General features: G+C 37.0%; 1 protein-coding gene across 1 annotated transcript in view; it reads right to left on the minus strand.

Annotated features, from left to right (window-relative positions):
• Nucleotides 1-18899, minus strand: part of RP2 (RP2 activator of ARL3 GTPase) — a 57646-nt gene extending 38747 nt beyond the window's left edge. The window contains 1 exon segment of the mRNA XM_077146554.1: nt 18618-18899. Coding sequence (XP_077002669.1) covers nt 18618-18719 — 102 coding nt within the window. The 5' untranslated portion in view covers nt 18720-18899.
• Nucleotides 18900-19252: the final 353 nt, after the last annotated feature.

Raw genomic sequence — 19252 nt, forward strand, 5'->3', positions numbered from 1 at the left:
TAGAATGCTTTTTCATGGATGAGGAGAAGAATGGGGGAAACAAATGTGTATGTATGTGTACAGGGGGTGGCTAATGTTTTCAAAAAGGAATAAAAGAAGAATAAAGCAAAAACAAAATGGCTATCTATGAGATATTGAAGGAATGAGGGAGAAGGGACAAATATAGAGCCAGAATTTTCTGAATGTACTTTGGTTTTGTTTCTTTGTTTGTTTTTTAACATTTTTATTATATATATAACATATATACAGAGTAAAGAAATAAAAAGGCAAATGTTTTCAAAGCACTCTTCAACAAGTAGTTATATCACAGATCCCAGAGTTTGACATGGGCTACCATACAGTCCTCTTAGATTTTTACTTCTAGCTGCTTCAGAATATAGGAGGCTAGGAGGCTTAAATATTTTTCTATCATCACAATAGACTTTTTTTCCTTCTTTTTTGTAAAAATAACAAATATACAAAAAGCAATAAATTTCAAAGCATAGCACCACAATTAGTTGTAGAACAGATTTCAGTATTGGGCATGAACCTAAAAACAATTTTAGGTTTTTATTTCTAGCTGCTCTAAGATATTGGAGACTAAAAGAAATATCAATTTAATGATTCAGCATTCATATTCATTTGTTAAATCTTATCTTTACTGTATAATGCCACAATCACCTTTGATCATTCCATCCCTCTCTTTAGGGGCATTTGGGTTATGGCCATTCTAAATTTTTCATATTGGAGGGGTCTGTCACTAATATGGGGTAGGGAGATGGAACTATCTGATGTTCCGGAGAGGCTGGGCTAGGTTTCAGGACTTATCTGGCCAAGGGACCCAACTGGAGGTTGTAGGTTTCTGGAAAGTTGCTCAAGTGCATGAAACCCTTGTGGAATCTTATATATTGCCCTAGGTGTTCTTTAGGATTAGCTGGAATGGTCCTGGTTGTGGTTTGGCAGGTTATGATAGGTAGCAAGGTCTACTGGAAGTTGTGTAAGAGAAACCTCCAGAGTAGCCTCTCAACTGTATTTGAACTCTCTGCCACTGATACTTTATTAATTACACTTCTTCTATCCCATTTGGTCAGGATGGAATTGTTGATCCTACGGTACCAGGGCTGGATTCATCCCTGGGAGTCATCTCCCATGTCAGCAGGGAGACTTTCACCCCCGGATGTCATGTGTCACATAGGGGGTAGGGCAATGATTTCACTTACAGAGTTGGGCTTAAAGAGAGTGAGGCCACATCTGAGCAACAAAAGATGTCCTCCACATCTGAGCAACAAAAGATGTCCTCCATAAGTAACTCTTAGGCATGCCTATAGGTAGTCTAAGCTTCTCTGCTACCTGTATAAGCTTCACAAGAGTAAGCCTCAGGATAGAGGGCAAGGCCTATCGACTTGGGTGTCCCTATAATTTGACACAGTATCAGGGGATTCCCTGATGGTAAGGTTTAATAGTTCCATATTCTTTCTCCCATCCCTCAAGGAACTTTGCCAATACTTTTTGATTATCTGGTTAATATACTCTATGATGTATCCAGGCTTTACAATAATCTATACAGGCTTAAAGGACCTCTTCCTTATTCTGGGCTCCCTGTGTTTCAGTTGTTCAAATCAGCTATACAGATAGGTTGCATTAGATTATGCACTACAGAAAATTTCAGTTTGAGACCAAATAAAACTTTCTTCCTTTGGTCTCAAAGAGTATGTGTGATCCTAAAATGCAGACACTGTCTTCCTTACCCCTGTGTTCTGAATTACTTTAACCCCAACCTGATTGGCTTTGTTCTTATCTCTAAATACCAGGTTTTATAAATAAATAAATATAAAACAGCCTCTCGAAATCCAGAAATAATATCACCACTCTGGACTTAATGTGTCTGCTTTAAAAACTTACAATCTAGGCCCCTGTTTTCTTATAAGCATTTTCTAAAGGTGACCATACCATTGTCATTCTTTTGTTTCTGGCTTATTTTGCCTCACCAAATGTCCCACATATTCATTCACATCATTGCATGCCTCAAGACTTTGTTCCTTCCTGTAGCAGCACAACCTTCGTTCATAATTATAGACCATCGTTCGTCAATCTACTTTTCAGTGTATCCTTCAGCCACCTGCATTCATTGGGCATCATGTATAGTGCCCAAAGTTCACAGACCATCAACATTCTCAATTTTAGATAATTTCACTGATTCCAAGAGAAAGAAAAACAGCAAACACACCTTTACCAAATAGGAAATCTAAGCCTTCTCTTAACTCTTGTCCCTCTTCCCATTATTTACCTCTGCTGTTGCTGTGGTACTGCTGATGTTTCCCTTTTAAACATAGCCCATGGCATGCAAGAGCAGTTTTCCCCCGTACCCAGGACTTAAACACTCTTTGTACAAGAATCATATTTTTTATTGGGTAATTGGAGCTGAAGGGATACAAATTATGCAACAGGACTGATTTAAAAACTCAGAAACGGATAGCACAATACTACCTAACTGTAAAACAATTATGTTAGAACACTGAATGAAGCTGAATGTGAGAATGATAGAGGGAGAAGGACTGGGGGCACAAATGAAATCAGAAAGAAAGACGATAAAGACTGAGATGGTATAATCTAGGAATGCCTAGAGTGTATAATAATAGTGACTAAATGTACAAATTTAAAAATGTTTTTGCATGAGGAAGAACAAAGGAATGTCATTACTGCTGGGTGTTGAAAATAGATGGTAATTAATATTTTAAAATTTTAACTTATGTGTGAGACTAAAGCAAAAAATGTTTATTTGGTACAAAATTTATATTTTGACTAGTGCAGTTCCTAATATAACTTATGTGGACAGCTTAATTGAACACCATAAGTACATGGATTCTTGAGTAGGGCATAAGATTTGTAGGTTTGTCCAGTGTGGTGTGTTTCTTGAAGATGATTGTATATGATATAGTTTTCACAATGTGACCGTGTGATTGTGAAAACCTTGTGTCTGATACTCCTTTTATCTACGGTATGGACAGATGAGTAAAACATATGGATCAAAAATAAATAAATAAAAGGGGGAACAAATGTTAAAATAAATTGAGTAGATTGAAATGCTAGTGATCAATGAAAGGAAGGGGTAAGGGGTATGGTATGTATGAATTTTTTTCTGTTGTCCTTTTATTTCTTTTTCTGAACTAATGCAAATGTTCTAAGAAATGATCGTGATGATGAATATGCAACTATGTGATGATATTGTGAATTACTGATTATATATGTAGAACGAAATGATCATATGTTAAGAATGTTTGTTTGTTGTTATATTTGTTAAAAAATTTAAAAATTAATAAAATAAATAAAAATTTTAAAAAATCATATCTTTGAAGTAATTCTTGTAAGAACTAATTCATAGAGGGACACGTAGGTGTAAACAACCCCTTTCAATTTTGTTCATCTTCAATATGGTAATATTACTTATAGATCCACTAGAGAACCACCTTCACGCCTATCTATTCTCTTACATTGGAGTTCAATCTCATTAGCTAATGGTTCACCCATCTCTAGCTTCTATGTATCTCTAAGTCCCCTATATTCTGTATTATAAGCCTCTGATTATACCTTTATGCTGGTCATAAAAGTGGAATGATAAAGTATCTATCCTTTTGTGTCTGGCTTATTTCACTCAGCATTATGTCCTCAAGGCTCACCCGTCTTGTCATGTGCCTCAGGATGTCATTTTGTCTTACTGTTGCATAATATTCCATCATTTATATATTCCACGTTTTGTTGATCCACTTATCTGTTGATGGGCATTTGGTTTCTTTCCATCTTCTGGCAATTGTGAATAATGCTGCTATGAATATCTATGTGCAAATGTCTGTTTGTGTCGTTACTTTCAGCTCTTCTGGGTATATACCAAGTATTACTATTGCTGGGTCATAGGCAACTCGATATTATTTTCCTAAGGAACTGCAAGTCTTCCACAGTGGCTGCACCATTATACATTCCCACCAGCAGTGCATAAATACCCCAGTTTCTCCACATCCTCTCCAACATTTATAGTTCCCTGTTTGTTTAATAGCAGCCATTCTTATAGATGTCAGGTGGTATCTCATTGTAGTCTTGATCTGCATTTCCCTTATAGCCAATGAAAATGAGCATCTCTTCATGCGTTTCTGAGCCATCTGTATTTGCTCTTCAGAAAAATGCCTATTCATATCTTTAGCTCATTTAATAATTGGGTTGTTTGTTCTTTCGTTGTTGAGTTGTATGATTCCTTTGTATATATAGGAAATTAAACCTTTGTCTGATATGTGATTTCCAAATACTTTCTTCCATTGAGCTGGCTGCCTCTTCACTTTTTTGACAGTCTTTTGAGGTGCAGAAGCATTTGATTTTGAGAAGTGTACTTTGTTCTGAATGTACTTTGTTTTAAAGAGTTAATTTAGAGTCATGTAAATATTTTACATAATTAAACACTCAAATTCAACCTGTCTTCCTCATCACATCTAACTACTGCTCTGTTTCCAGCCCTTTCTAGACAACTACAATAGGCTCTCCAATCCATGTCCCATGTTCGTTCACTTACCCTTATCAGAGTAATCTTACTGAAATGTAAATGTGACTTATCTTAAACTCCTTCTGTGGCCCTTTATTTCACATGGATAATTCCCAAGCTTTATAATACGGACCTGCCTACCTCTCTAGCTTCATATGCTTCCATTCTAGTACTGTCCAACCACTTTCAGTTATCCTAAGACTGAAGATTTTTACTTTGTTCATTCCATCGCATTTGCCTGAGGTAGAAGGGAGGTCCTTTACTCCCATCCGTTTTACCTGGTGAACTCCAGCTGATTCATTTTCAATTTATACAGGAAGTTTTACTTCCCCCACTCTCACCCTGGGTGTTCTGTCTTTCCAAAATATTCAATTTTTTACAGTTCCCTTTATTAAAATGATCATTTTAAAAATAGACATATTCTTGACCTTGGTAATCCACAAAGCTTAGAAAATTGTTTGTTGTATAATGACCATGGCTTAGAAATTCCAAATAGGGTAAAAGTCTGTTGACAGTAGCATTGATGATGTAGGTGTCACTTGGGTTAACTCCCAGGAAGACTCAAACTATAGTATCACACAGAAGCTGGCCTTTAGCTTTGCATGCTCACAAATACAAATTAATAGCAAAAAAGAGAGTGGATCTATCTCTTGAGGGGACAGATGCATATAAACCAAGATCATAAGTTTTATTTTATAATGAGAGCTGTAGTTATCAAAGGAACTGGACACTCAAGTCCTCCAGATACATATTTTCTTCCTACACATGTGCCGTATACTAGGGCTAATAATTTTTTAACATTTTAATTTTTCAAGCAAGAAGACCCTTTTCTTCACATAATCACAATGCCATTAACACACCTAAAATAATGAGAATTTTCTTAAAGTAATCTAATATGCTTTGTGTATGTGTGCATGAATTTCCCTAGTTGACTGAAAAACTCTGTTTTTACAGTTTGTCTGTTTGAAACAGGATCCAGTGTTCACATACTCCATTTGGTTGATAGCTCACTTGAATCATTATAACAGTTTCCTTTCCCATTTTTCCTCTTATGCCTTGCATTTACTGAAAAAAATTGTCTGGTGGAAGTTTCCACATTCCAGATTTGGCTCTTTACAACTACGCAGTGCTAACTTATTCTTCTATCTTTTATTTTTGGTACACTGGTAATTAAATCTATAGGATTAATTGAATTCAGCTTCATTTTATTTTGGCAAGAATATTTCATAGATGGTACTGTGTACTTCCTAACACATCACATCACAACATGATACACATAATGTCTGTTTTTATGTATCTGGATATTGGTAGTACCGCAAACAAAATGGAAAATAGGAGGCAATACAGGTTTACTGTGTCAAGAGGTTATCAAATAATTCCATTTCTAGGAGTTTACAGGTGACTCACATATATAAAGATAGACTGTTCCAATTTTGTCTCTACCAAGATACTTAACCAGCACAGTCACTGGCTCCATTGCCCAAGATTAACCCCAAAGGAATCAAGAAAGGAAAATACAAAGAAAAGGAGAAACTATGAGAAACCTCTATGGTAAGATATAAAAATATAAAATAAAAAAGGAACCATTTGGATTTCTTCTCTTGCTTCTCACCTTCCCAAACCTTGAGACAAATAGTGCTTTCTCCACACTTACTGAGACTCAGACATTTGGTTGACATCCTCAGTTGTAAATTCAGTGTGCGGCAGCAACCCTGTGCTTTGTGAAGAGCTGGGAAAAACAGATGGGGACTAACTGCAGCAGTTACTTCCCCTCCAAATCTCAAGAAATCTAAGAAGCATCTTCTAATGCTGCTTTGCTCAATTAATAGATCAAGCAGACCAAAAAAATTAAAATCAACAATTAGGATGAACTGAACGACACCACGAATAAGCTTGGATTCTATATCCAACAAGTGGCGTATGTCCACATTTTTCTCAAGCACACATTAAAGATTTAAAAAAAAAATCATATGGCCCCAATCAAGATGGCAGAATAAGATCCTTCAAGGCTCCATCTGCCCAAAGAAATGGAACCAGAAAGAACTGGCAGGAACATTGATCTCTAAGCTCCAGAAAAATAGTGATATTTGCTATTTTTATTCTTTCAAATCCTTCTTTATGCTCTTCTAATGTCTTCTTGATCACCTTTATGTCATTAGCCAACCCATGGAATTTATTTAGTAGAGTTCTATGAACATCTTTGATTAGTTGTTCCAAAGTCTATGTCTCTTCTGTTGTTTTAATTTGGTCATTAGGCTGGACCATATCTGTCCATTTTCGTATGCCATGTGATTTTCTGTTGCTTTTGAGGCATGTAATTATCTTGATAGGGTTATTTTGGAAGTTGATTTCCATCAGTATTCTAAGGTTTTGTATTTACAGGATGGGTTTGAGGCAGGGCATACGGCATGGGGTGGTGCACAACAGCGCGATGGCAGGGGACAGTGCAGGACTAGTGGTGGGGCAGAGGTGTGGGGCACAGGGTTGCGGGGGGGTGGCACAGGAGGCATTGGGGCGGGGTGCAGCTCGGGCTAGTCTCGAAGCACAGAGGCAGGGTGTAACATGGAGGACACGGAGGCAGGGCACGGCAGTAGGTGGGGGGTGCCGTATGGGTGTGCAGGTGGCAGGGCTCCATGGGAGAGTATGGTGTGGGTACGTGGAGGGAGGTGCACAGGCAGGGCCCAAGTGCCTGTGTGGATTGTGGGGATTGGGGCATGGGGTTCAAGATGCAGAAGTCAGGGCTAAAAGAAGAAATCATAAAATCTAAAAACACTTAAATGCAGTGATTTCAGGGACATCTATAACAGCTTCATTAAAAGCTCTCATAATTAATAAGCTAAATGTCAGCTTATAGACAATAAATAGAATAAACAGGTAGAAGAAAAAAGATAAAAAAGAGAGATTAAACATTTAGACATCAAATATACAAAGAGAACATCAGAAAGCCAAAAATGGGTTCTTTAGGGGAAAAAGAAAACTCAAAACTGGGCAAACCTCTGGTTGAACGGTCAAGAAGGAAACACAAATAATAGTACAAATGAAAAGGGAGATATAACTATAAATAAAATAGAGGTTAAAAGAATATCAACAACTACATATCAATAACTTTGGAAAGATTTTGTCCATGATATGAATAAGTCCCTTAAAAATAATTTACCGCAAATAACTCAAGAAGAAATTAAAAGCTTAAATAAAAAGCTATTACTATTAAAGAAAAAGAAGAAATGCCATGGCTAAAGGTATTTCCACAAAGAAAATGATTTTGTAAATAAGCTCCTATTTCATACATATTAGCTTTATGCAAACTCTAAAAACCCCAACAAGAAAATCAGACAAAGACATAACAAAAGAAAATTTCGGGCCCATTTCATTCATGCTGACAGATGGGAAAACTAAAGCAATTAGCAAATTAAATCAAACATATAAAAAGATAGAGAATATACCATAATGAAGTGGATTTACCTCAGGTTTTGCAAAAATGATCCTGTATCAGAACTATGTGATACCAACATATATTTCAGTCCTAGCTTCTGTTGCCTTCCTATGTGAACTTTATTCTTCAGTAAATCTGGAGTAGCTGCTCTCTGATTTCCCCTGATCCAGAATGCCTTCTCCCATTTCTACTTGCCCACCAGTCAAACATTTCAGTGACGTTTTCTTTCAACCAGAGCATGTTTCCATTTTCTTAGCAAGTACATTACATTAAATAACAGTCAATGTTCCCTAATATATCATAAACTTTAGGCTGGAATCCTATGACTGATCTACTAAAAATGAAAACACTTCCACTACCCATCCTCATTATCCTTCTTTGTCTCTAAAATGCTTAACCACTTTCTAACATACTTTACATTATATTCATTGTCCGTCTCCCCCAGGCAACCCCCACCCTCCATTAAAACATTAAGCCAGGGATTTTTTTCCCTAGCACCCAGAAAATGGCTAGTACCACAGAAGTATAGTCAATCAATACATATTTGTTCAGTCATTTTAAAAATTTTTTAAATGTTTTATTTATGTAATTAATTAATTTTATTAGAGAAGCTATAGATTTACTGAAAAATCATGCTTAAAATACAAAAGTCCCATATCACACTGTTCTAGTCTGCCAAAGCTGCCAAAATGCAACACAACAGAGATGGATTGGCTTTTAATAAAAGGGGATTTATTTAGTTAAAAATTTATACTTCTTCAGAGGAAAGGCAGTGAACTTTCATCTGAGGCTCTCTGTTACATGAGAAGGCACACCGCAAAGTCTGCTGGTCTCTCCTGGCTTCTGGGTTCCAACGGCGTTCCCCAGGGAGATTCCTTTCTGCATCTCCAAATGTCTAGGCAGAGCTTCTAGGGCTGTGCTGCGTTGAGCTCTCTTCTGATCTCTCTCTTTCAAGCCTCCACCTAATTAAATTAAACATCATTCATTGCGGAAGGAACTCACCTTAGCCAACTGCAGAAAGCAATCAGCCATATATGAATTTCACATGCTAATGATTCAAGTCCACAGCAACAAACTAAGCACCATCACCTGGCCAAGTTGACACTTGAACCTAACTACCACAACCACCCTATTCTTAACACCTTGAATTAGTGTGGTACATCTGTTATAGTTCATGAAAGAACATTTTTATAATTGTACTATTAAATATAGTCCATTATTCACAATAGGCTTCACTGTTTGTGTTGCACAGTCCTATGTTTTTTAAAAAAATTTATACTAGTAACTAGAATGTTTATTCTAGTTAATAAATACAACCTAAAAATTCCCTTTTTAACCATATTCAAATATATAATTCAGTGCTATTACTTTCACATATTGTGTTACCCTCACCACCACCCATTACCAAATCTTTACAATCCATGCAAATAGAAACTCTGTACAATTTAAGTATTTACTCCCTCATGTCCACCCCCAACCCATACCCTGACAAACTATATTCTAGTTTCTGATTCTATAAATTTGCTTAATGTAATTATCACATATCACTGAGATCATCCAACGTTTCTTATTTTGTGTCTGGCCTATTTCACTCAACATGATGCCTTCAAGGTTCATCCAGGGTGTCACATATGTAAGAACTTCATACCGTTTTATGGCTGGATAATACTCCATTTTATGCATATGTCACATCTATTTATGCATTCATCAATTGGGGACAGTTGCAGTACTTCCATCCTTTGGCAAGTGTGAATAATGCAACTATGCATATTGGTGTGCAATTATCTATTTGAGTTCCTTTGGCAAGTGTGAATAATGCAACTATGCATATTGGTGTGCAATTATCTATTTGAGTTCCTTTGGCAAGTGTGAATAATGCAACTATGCATATTGGTGTGCAATTATCTATTTGAGTTCCTTTGGCAAGTGTGAATAATGCAACTATGCATATTGGTGTGCAATTATCTATTTGAGTTCCTGTGTATATATCTAGAAGTGGGATTGCTGGGTCTATGGTAATTCCTGAGGAATCACCAACCTGTCCTCCTCAAGCAGCTGCAATATTTTACATTCTCACCAATAACGAATGGTATTCCTATTTCTCCACATATTCTCCAAAATTGGAATTTTCCATTTTTTAAATAGCAGTCATTCTAGTGGGTGTGAAATGGTATCACATTGTAGTTTTGATCTGCATTTCCCTTGTGGCTACTGAGGTTGAGCACCTTTTCATGGGCTTAGTAGCGATTTGTATATCTTCTTTGGAGAAATGTCTGTTCAAATCCTTTGCCTGTTTTTTTTTAATTGGGTAGTTTTTCTTCCTATTGTTGAGTTGCAGGATTTCTTTACACATTCTGGATAGTAAACCCTTATGGGGTATGTGGCTTCAAAATATTTTCTACCATAGATAAAAAGGTTGTCTTTTTACTCTTTTTACTTTCATTCTAAAAGTCCTTTGATGCAAAAAGTTTTTAATTTTGATGAGGCCCCATTTATCTAATTTTTCGTTTGTTGCTTATGCTTTGGGTGTAAAATTTAAGAAACCACGCCTATTACAAGGTACTGAAGATGATTCCTTTGTTTTCTTCTAGGAGTGTTATAGTACTGATTCTTCATTCCAGGTACAGAGTCCATTTTAAGTTGATTTTTGTATACGGTGTGAGGTAGAAGTACACTTTCATTCTTTTGCATATGGGCATCCAGTTTTCTCAGCACCATTTGTTGAAAAGACTATTATTTCCCAAATGAGTGGCTGTGGCACCTGTGTCAAAAATCAGTTGACTGGGTGGTGCAACAGTTGCACAGTGGCAGAATTCTCACCTGCCATGCCGGAGACCCAGGTTTGATCCCTGGAAACTGCCCATGCCCCCCCCCCCCCAAAAAAAATCAGTTCACTATAAATGTGAGTGCAGACTTCTGAATACTCAATTCGATTCCAATGATCTATATGTCTGTTCTTGGGCCAGTCCATGCTGTTTTGATCACTGTGGTTTTGTAATAAGTCTTAAGATTGGGAAGCGTGGGTCCTCCAACTTTGTTCTTTTTCAAGACGGCTTTGGCCATTCAGGTTCTCTTATCCTTCCATGTAAATTGTATGACTAATTTTTCCACTTCTGCAAAGAAGACTGTTGGAATGTTGATTGACATTGCACTGAATCTATGAATCATTTTGGGTAGAACTGACATCTTTTTTTTTTTTGCATGGACAAGCACCAAAACTGACATCTTAACATATTCACAGACTGGAAAATTGATTTATTGAGGTCTTCTTTGATTTCTTTTAGCAATGTCTTGTAGTATACAGGTTGTTTACAACCTTGGTTAGATTTACTCCTAGATATTTGGTTGTTTTAGTTGCTATGGTAAATGGAATGTTTTTTGATTTCTTCTTAGATTGTTCATTACTATTGTGATGGTTAGGTTCTGGTGTCGACTTGGCCAAGTGATGATGCCCAGCTGTCTAGTCAGGCAAGCACTGGCCCGACCATTGCTGCAAGGATATTTTGTGGCTGGCCGGCATATTATAGTTAGTTGATAGCCTCTTGGCTGATTACATCTGCAATTAACTAAGGCAGGTCTCCCACCAACAAGATAATCCAATCAAAGAGTTTTTAAGGGAGAAGAGATTCTTTTTCACTGCTTCTTCAGCCACTGAGCCTCTTCTGTGGAGTTCATCCAGATCCTTCTTCAGAGCTGCCAGCTTCACAGCCTGCCCTATGGATTTTGGACTCTTCTATCCCATGGTTGCGTGAGATACCTTTATAAATCTCATTTTTACAGATAACTCCTGTTGGTTTTGTTTCTCTAGAGAACCCTAATACACTAGTGCATAAAAGTACTACTGATTTTGGGGTGTTGATCTTATCACTTTGCTGAATTCATTTATTGGTTCTAGTAGCTTTTTTGAGAATTTTTCAGGATTTTCTGTATGTTTTACATGAACTCAACATGCGAATTCAGATATATGTGATTGGCAATATAAAAAAAAAGGCAGAAAGAGAGAGTTAAATTTTTTTTAAGTATTTCTACGGTTAAGTTCATTTACTTATCGTTATAGAGTGTTTACTGCCTTATTGTGTGATAGGTATGTTTATATAAGAAATACTTATTAAATAATGGGGTTTGCTATTATCCACACCCTATATAGAGCTAGGGAGTGGGCAGGTGTGCGTGGGGGCATGAGGCAAGGCAGAACTCTGACCCAACTGGGGCCTCCAGGCTGCGCTGCCAGCCTTCTTACCAACATCATGCCAATTTTTTCTCTGAGGGAGAGGCAGAGAGATTGGGGTGGGGCAGGCTGCCGGGGCATTCTCGAGAATTAAAATTTAAAACAAATTATTTCCATGGTTAATTTTGTTTACTTTTTGTTACTAAAGTGTTTATTTATTTGCCTTACTTATAAAAATGTGATAGCCATGTCCATACAAGAAATATTTATTAAATAACTTGGTTATAATGCATCATTTGCAACTTACATGAAGGGTTTTGGAACATATTGGTCGCGTAAAATGAGCTCCTACTGTATAAGGATCACGTCATCTGCAAAGAGGGAAAGCTTTACATCTTCCTCTCCAATTAGGATGATTTTTATTTATTTTTGTTGCCTAAGTCCTCTTGCTAGGACTTCCAGCACAATGCTGAATAACAGTGGTGACGGTGGGCGACCTCTTTACCTGATCTTACAGGAAAAGCTTTCATTCTTTCCACTGAGTATGAGATTATCTTTAAGTTTTTCACATATGCCCTTTATGTTGTTGAGGAAGTTTGCTTCTGTTCCTAGTTTTCTGTTTTGTTTTGTTTTTTTATCAAGTAGAGATGCTGGATTTTTTCAAATGTCTTTTCTGCATCAATTGAGATGATCATTTGCTTCCCCCCTTAATTCTGTTACTATGGTATATTACATTCATTAATTTTCCTGTTGAACTATGCTTGCATGGCTAGGATAAATCCCACTTTTATTTTTGCATGTATATTCATAAGGGATATTGGTCTGTAGTTTTCTTGTGGTATCTTTATCTTGCTTTGGTATGACAGTGTTGGTGCCCTTATAGAATGAATTAGGGAGTGTTCCCTCCTCTTCAATTTTTTTGAAGCATTTCAGCAGGATTGGTATCAGTTCTTCTTTGAATGTTTGGTAAAATTCCCCAGTGAAGCAATCTGATCCTGGACTTTTCATTGTTGGGAGGTTATTGATTACTGATTCAATCTCTTTACTAGGAAGTGGTTTTTTGAGATCTATTTCTCCTTGAAGGCAGTTTGTATGATTTTAAGAATTTGTCCATTCATCTAGATTATCTAATTTATTGGCATACAATTGTTCATAGTATCCCCTTATAGTCCTTTTTATTCCTGTGGGATTAGTAGAATATCCCCTTTTCATTTCTCAATTTAGTTATTTGTGCTATCTCACTTGTTTTGTCAGTCTAGCTAAAGGTGTATTGATTTTGGTAATCTTTTCAGAGAACCAATTTTTGTTTCATTGATTCTGTCTATTGTTTTGTTATTCTCTACTTCACTTATCTCTGCTTTAGTCTTTGTTATTTCCTTCTTCAGCTAACTTTGGCTTAGTTTTTTCTTCTTTTTCTAAATCCTATACTTTTGAGTTAGGGTTCCTGATTTGATCTCTTCTTTTTTAATCTAAGCATTTACAGATATAAATTTGCTGTATCCCATATGTTATGGTATGTTGTGTTTCATTTTTGCCTCAACTTATTTCCTAATTTCCCTTTTATTTCTCTTTGACACACAGTTATTTGTTTAATTTCCACATATTTGTGAATTTTCCATTTCTCCCTCCATTATTGATCTCTAGCTTTACTCCCTTGTGGTTAGAGAAGATACACTGTATGAAAAATATTTTTAATTTACTGAGACTTGTTTTGTAACCTAGCATGTGGTCTAAATCTCTAAATCGGAGAATCATCTATGTGTGCTGGAAAAGAACATATATTCTGCTGCTCTGGGTGAAGTGTTCTATATATATTTTTTTTAGGTGTAGCTGGTTTAGAGTACTGTTCAAGTCTTCTATTTCCTTATGAATCTTCTGTCTAGCTGTTCTATCCATTGTTGAAAGTGGCTTATTGGAATTTCTACTATTAATGGAGAACCATCTATTTTTCCCTTCAAATCTGGAAAATTTGCTTCATATATTTGAGGCTCCACTGTTAGGTGGATATATTTTCACAATTGTTTAGTCTTCTTGTGAATTAACCCCATTATCAGTATACAGTGAACCCTCTTTGTCCCTCACAATAGTTTTTGACTTAAAGTCCATTTTGTCCGATATTAGTATAGCTACCCCAGCTCTCTTTTGGTTACTACTTGCATGGTATATATTTTCCCATCCTTTCACTTTCAATCTGCTTTGTCTCTGAATTTAAGATGAGTCTCTTGTAAATAGCATATAATTGGGTCATGATTTTTACCCATTCTGCCAATCTCTATCTTTTGAGTGAAGAATTTAATCCATTTACAAAACAGTCTCACATGACTGTGGGAATGACCAAGTTCAAATTCCATAGGGCAGTCCACAAACTGAAAATTCCAATGAAGGTTTTCTCTTTTTTAAAAATATTTTTATTGACAAATCTTCACACACATACAGTCCATACATGGTGTACAATCAGTGTTCACAATATCATCACACAGTTGTGAATCATCACCTAAGCAATGAAAGTTTTTTTTTTCTTTCTTTTTTTTTTTTTTTTTATCAATTTCCGAGGATAAACGGGCTGGCTGAAGGAAAGACAAATTCTCCTTTCTGACTGCTGAAATCATCACTCTCCTTTTAAAGCTTTTAACTGATTGGATGAGACTTAGTGTTGAAAGCAATCTTCTCAGTTGATTGTAGATGTACTCAACCATGATGTAATCAACTTACTGATGAATTAAGTGAACAAAGTACTCTCAGAGTAACAATCAGGCCAGGGCTTGCTAGACCAAACAACTGGGCACCATAACCTGGCCACCTATGTGATTAAGCCATCTTGGAAGCAGCTCCTTTAAGCACCCAGTCAAGCTGCCACAGCTGATACCACATAAAGCCAAGAGCTAGCCCTGCTAAGCCTCACACAAATTGCAGAATTATGCGCAAAATAAGTACTTGCCATTGTTTTAAGCCATTAAGTTTTAGGGTGGTTTAATATGCAGCAATGGATAACCAGAATACCTTACACATTTAAAAGAAGGCTAAAAACAGTTATCTAGCCTCTCATTCAATGTAGACACTTCTTTATAAAAGATAGTCATCTAACTTTTGTCTAAATGTTCTGACTAACTTGGAGATCATTTCTCACAGTCATCCCTTCCACTGATGAATAACTCCAGAAATTATTATTTGCTTTACATTAAGACCAATCTCTGGTCCAAGTTTTACCCTCTAAAGTGACTATTACTGTCTAACCTCTCTTCCTCAGGATAGGCCTTTACATTATTAAATAGAATAGATAGAAAAATCTTTAGCACTGTCCCATTTAATAGCCAAGGAACCTGAAATGCACAAATTGGTTGCTTTACCCAAAGTTGCACAATGGACACTGAATAAAAATGCAGTTACCTGAATTTCTTGTGTAAGGCTTTTTGCTCAGTACTATCTCTATTGAACATGAGACAAATGTAATGAATGCACGATGTGTTGTACCTACTCAAATCAAATTTTTCATGCTTATGCAATCATTGTTTAGAGAACTAATCATCATTTCTATCATCTAGGAGGGAAGAGTATTGGTATGAATAACTGGAAAATGAGAACTACTTTTCTGTACCACTCAAACATTTCATATGTTTTCTCTTTAAGGGCAAGGAAATTCTTATAATTTTGAGCCTTCCTTGGGGTTGTGTACATATATAATAAATAATTTGATAGCAAGGATAAAAACATTTCTTTCAGAATGATTTAAACACAAATCTTACAATGCAAAAATATTTCCCATCATGTCCATGTAATAATTATAAAGTAAGTTTTTTTTCTTTTTCAAAATCAGCAATAAAAAGGAGCTTGTTATACTGTTGATTACAGTATGTCAGTTGCCATGACAACACTTAGTACCCAAACATTCTTTCTAATTGAGATTATTTCTCCTACCTCCAGTCTCCTAAGACTGACCCAATTACACAACTCAAAACCTAAAACCCAGGGGGTACTCCCCAATAAAGATACTCTGATTACACAACCTAAGGAAAAAATTAAACACCATTTTTCCAAGTGGCAAGGAAACTTTTCCAGCAATGCATTTTGTTTTAACACCTAAAATCTTACAAGCTGAATGTAATTGTCTGATAAAACTTTAAAACTGTTTTAAAAATTTAACCATTTAAAAAACTGGGTTAAAATGGCAAATTTACATTATGTATATTTCATCACAATGAAAAAACATACACAAAACTGTATACTCTATACTCTGTGACTACATTACAAAGCTTAAACATTTAATATAAAACATTTCTGCATATATACATGTAATATATCTCATTTATGTTTTCTAGGCAGTATTTACATTTTATTCCTTTTAAGGTATAATTAAAAACTTCTAGGAGCAATCAAGACAATGCTAAACCTAGGAAAAATATCATTGACATTTGTACACTAGCCTAAATTGGCCCAAAGTGGTAAGTAAGGAACTAGAAAAAATATCTTTAAAATCATATGAAATTTAGCAGGCTATCATAAATGAGACACCCTGAAGTAAATTCCTAGTAATTCCAAAAAGAAAAAGCAATGTTGGGAGATGTGGTATATCCACTGTCTCAAAATGTAAACTGGTACTTTCTTTCTCTAATAGTCTAAAAGATTTAAAACTGGATTGTTTCAGAATACAACACTCATTTATTAGAAAATTTAATTAGTTGAGTTTATCAACTTTTATCCTACAAATATCCAGAAGCATGAGCTTATTCTACATATCATGTAACATCTCCTTCACATCTCTACAACTACAGTACCTAGTAGTGTTCCCCAAAAAGTGTTCCCTGGAAGCCCAAAACAATGTGTACAATTGAAAGTTTACGACATGTTCATTTGGGGGAAAGGCTTAGGTGTTCGTGTCCACTATTCTACTTTTCAATGCATTCAATTAGCCAAAGAGGAAAAAAAACCCACAGAACTAACCCATTTATCTGAAAGAAGAGAATTAACACGACAAATTCCAACTAAATGAAACACAGTTAATAAAGGTTAACGATGAGACAATTTATTATAAAACAGTAAGTCAGAGGGTAACCAAGACTAATAAAAAATTTATATTTAATATAACATATAAAAATAAAAGTATTTTAATCAAATTTTAGCCTACCATTTCAAAACAAAACCAAAATAAAAATAAAATACATAACTTTCTCTATAGCAGAAAGTTCAAGCTTAAAGTACACTGTTAGAAATACTAAGGCTGAGAAAACAAGAATCTTTTATAATTGAATGTCAAAAGACTTTAAATGACAGGTACAATCTTTTCGAATGACAGAAAGCAGAGTACTTTCCTTTTCCTACCTTACAAAATGTTGCTATCTTCTATGGACAAGAGAAAATTAATACATATACAACGCTATCAAAAAGGGGTGATAAATTCTGCCAAAAAAAAAAAAACCTTACAATTTCTTAAATGTGACACTTGGGAGAACCGAGTTAACATGGACAAATTCTGCTGGGGATTGAAAATCATGCAGGAAGGTCTATGATATTAAAAATGTCAATAAGAAATGTATTATAAAGTATTCTCTTGGGTAAAGATAGTTACATCAAATGTTGCACTAGGCAGTTAATCAACAGTTCAATACATTATTTTAAAAAGCAAATTTCCTATTTGTTTGGAAGAAAAAATAATCGATAAGTGTATCAAAGCATTTTACTAAGGACAAATGAAGAACTATGTAGAAAGAGGAAGTATTATGAAATTTATGACTAAGTATTTTATGCAAGACCTAGTGGACGTTTTAAAAGCTTTTAGGTTTCTGGCTATATATTTTTAAAAAGGGCATTTTCATTCATTTAATGCAATACTAAAATATTGCCTGGTTTAAGCTGTTTATTTTCAACTTAGAGTCTTAACTCACATTCCAAGATTAATTCAATTTTCATTATTCCTTTCGGATAACTGGAATAGGATGGAAAGCAAAGCTATTCATTATACAGTCCACTTGGTATCTGAGAAAATTCAGCAATGGAATATATCAAGTGGCGCCAAAGATATTTACCGGGAGGGGCACACAAAAAGAAAAAGCAGCCACAGAACCTAAGCCGAGAAAGAGATGATAATCAGTCCCATGTGTAACTCGAGGACCGGACAAAACCCAGCTCGGAGCTGCCGGTGAAACAAGCTGATTTGAGATTCGGTGTCGTCCCCCAACTCTCCTACCTTCCCTCGAATCCATCTTTAGACGGGAGGTCGTCGCAAGTAAAGGTGAGGGGTGGGGAGTCCAACTACTGGACAACCAGCTGTAAGGCTATTTTCAGCGCTTCACACTTCACAACCATCAGGGGAGCCCTCTCTAGAACTGTTTCACGCCTCCCCCCACCACCACCACCACCAAAGTGAGACTTCAGTCACAGGCGTTCAAGAGAGGGGGTGGGGGGTGGGGGCAGCCGTTGGGTCACCCCCCCCCCCTCAGCCCTCCAGGACCGCAAGGGACCCTCGCCGAGCAGCTCCGGAAGGCTGAGGCGAGGAGCTGCTGGACTTTCGTTACCTTCTCGCGCTGATCCCAGCTGTACTGCTTTGGCCGCTCCTCTCCGCCCTCGGGCCGCGACTCCTTCTCAGCCTTCCGCCTCCTGGAGAAGAAGCAGCCCATGATCGCGGCCCCTGGGCCTCGCTGGCCGCCCCTCCTTGCCGGCTGACTTGCTCAATCACCTTCGAGAATGTGGTATGGACCCCGGGCGCCCCAACACCGCACGGGGAAGTCGCCCAGTCACCAGCAGCCTCAGTTAACCCGCCAGGCCCAGCACCCCTTCCCCTTTTCAGTAACCCAGACGACCCGCCGCAGCCAATGAGCGCTCAGAGCCGGCAGCCAACCACAGCCCCGCGAGCAGCCCTGCGCGACCTATGAAAAGAGGCCGACTTTCGCACACCAATCCGTGCCCAGCTCCTCTAGCACACGCAAGGCCGCTGCGACCCCGCCTTCTCCCGCTACTGTCCTGACTGTCCGCCGGCAACTTCAGCCGGTGTTGTAGCGGGAGGGAGGAGTCCGGGCTCCGCAGCCCCTTCTTTCTGCTCCTAGTTTGCCATGTCCATGTTCTAGGCATGGGTGGGATCCCTAGTCGATCTTTAGACTTCAGTTTCATGAAGCAAGAGATGAGGGAACTGGGTTGCTTCTGACACGGGAAG

Source organism: Tamandua tetradactyla, chromosome X, assembly GCF_023851605.1.
Source record: "Tamandua tetradactyla isolate mTamTet1 chromosome X, mTamTet1.pri, whole genome shotgun sequence".
Taxonomy (NCBI): Eukaryota; Metazoa; Chordata; class Mammalia; order Pilosa; family Myrmecophagidae; genus Tamandua; species Tamandua tetradactyla.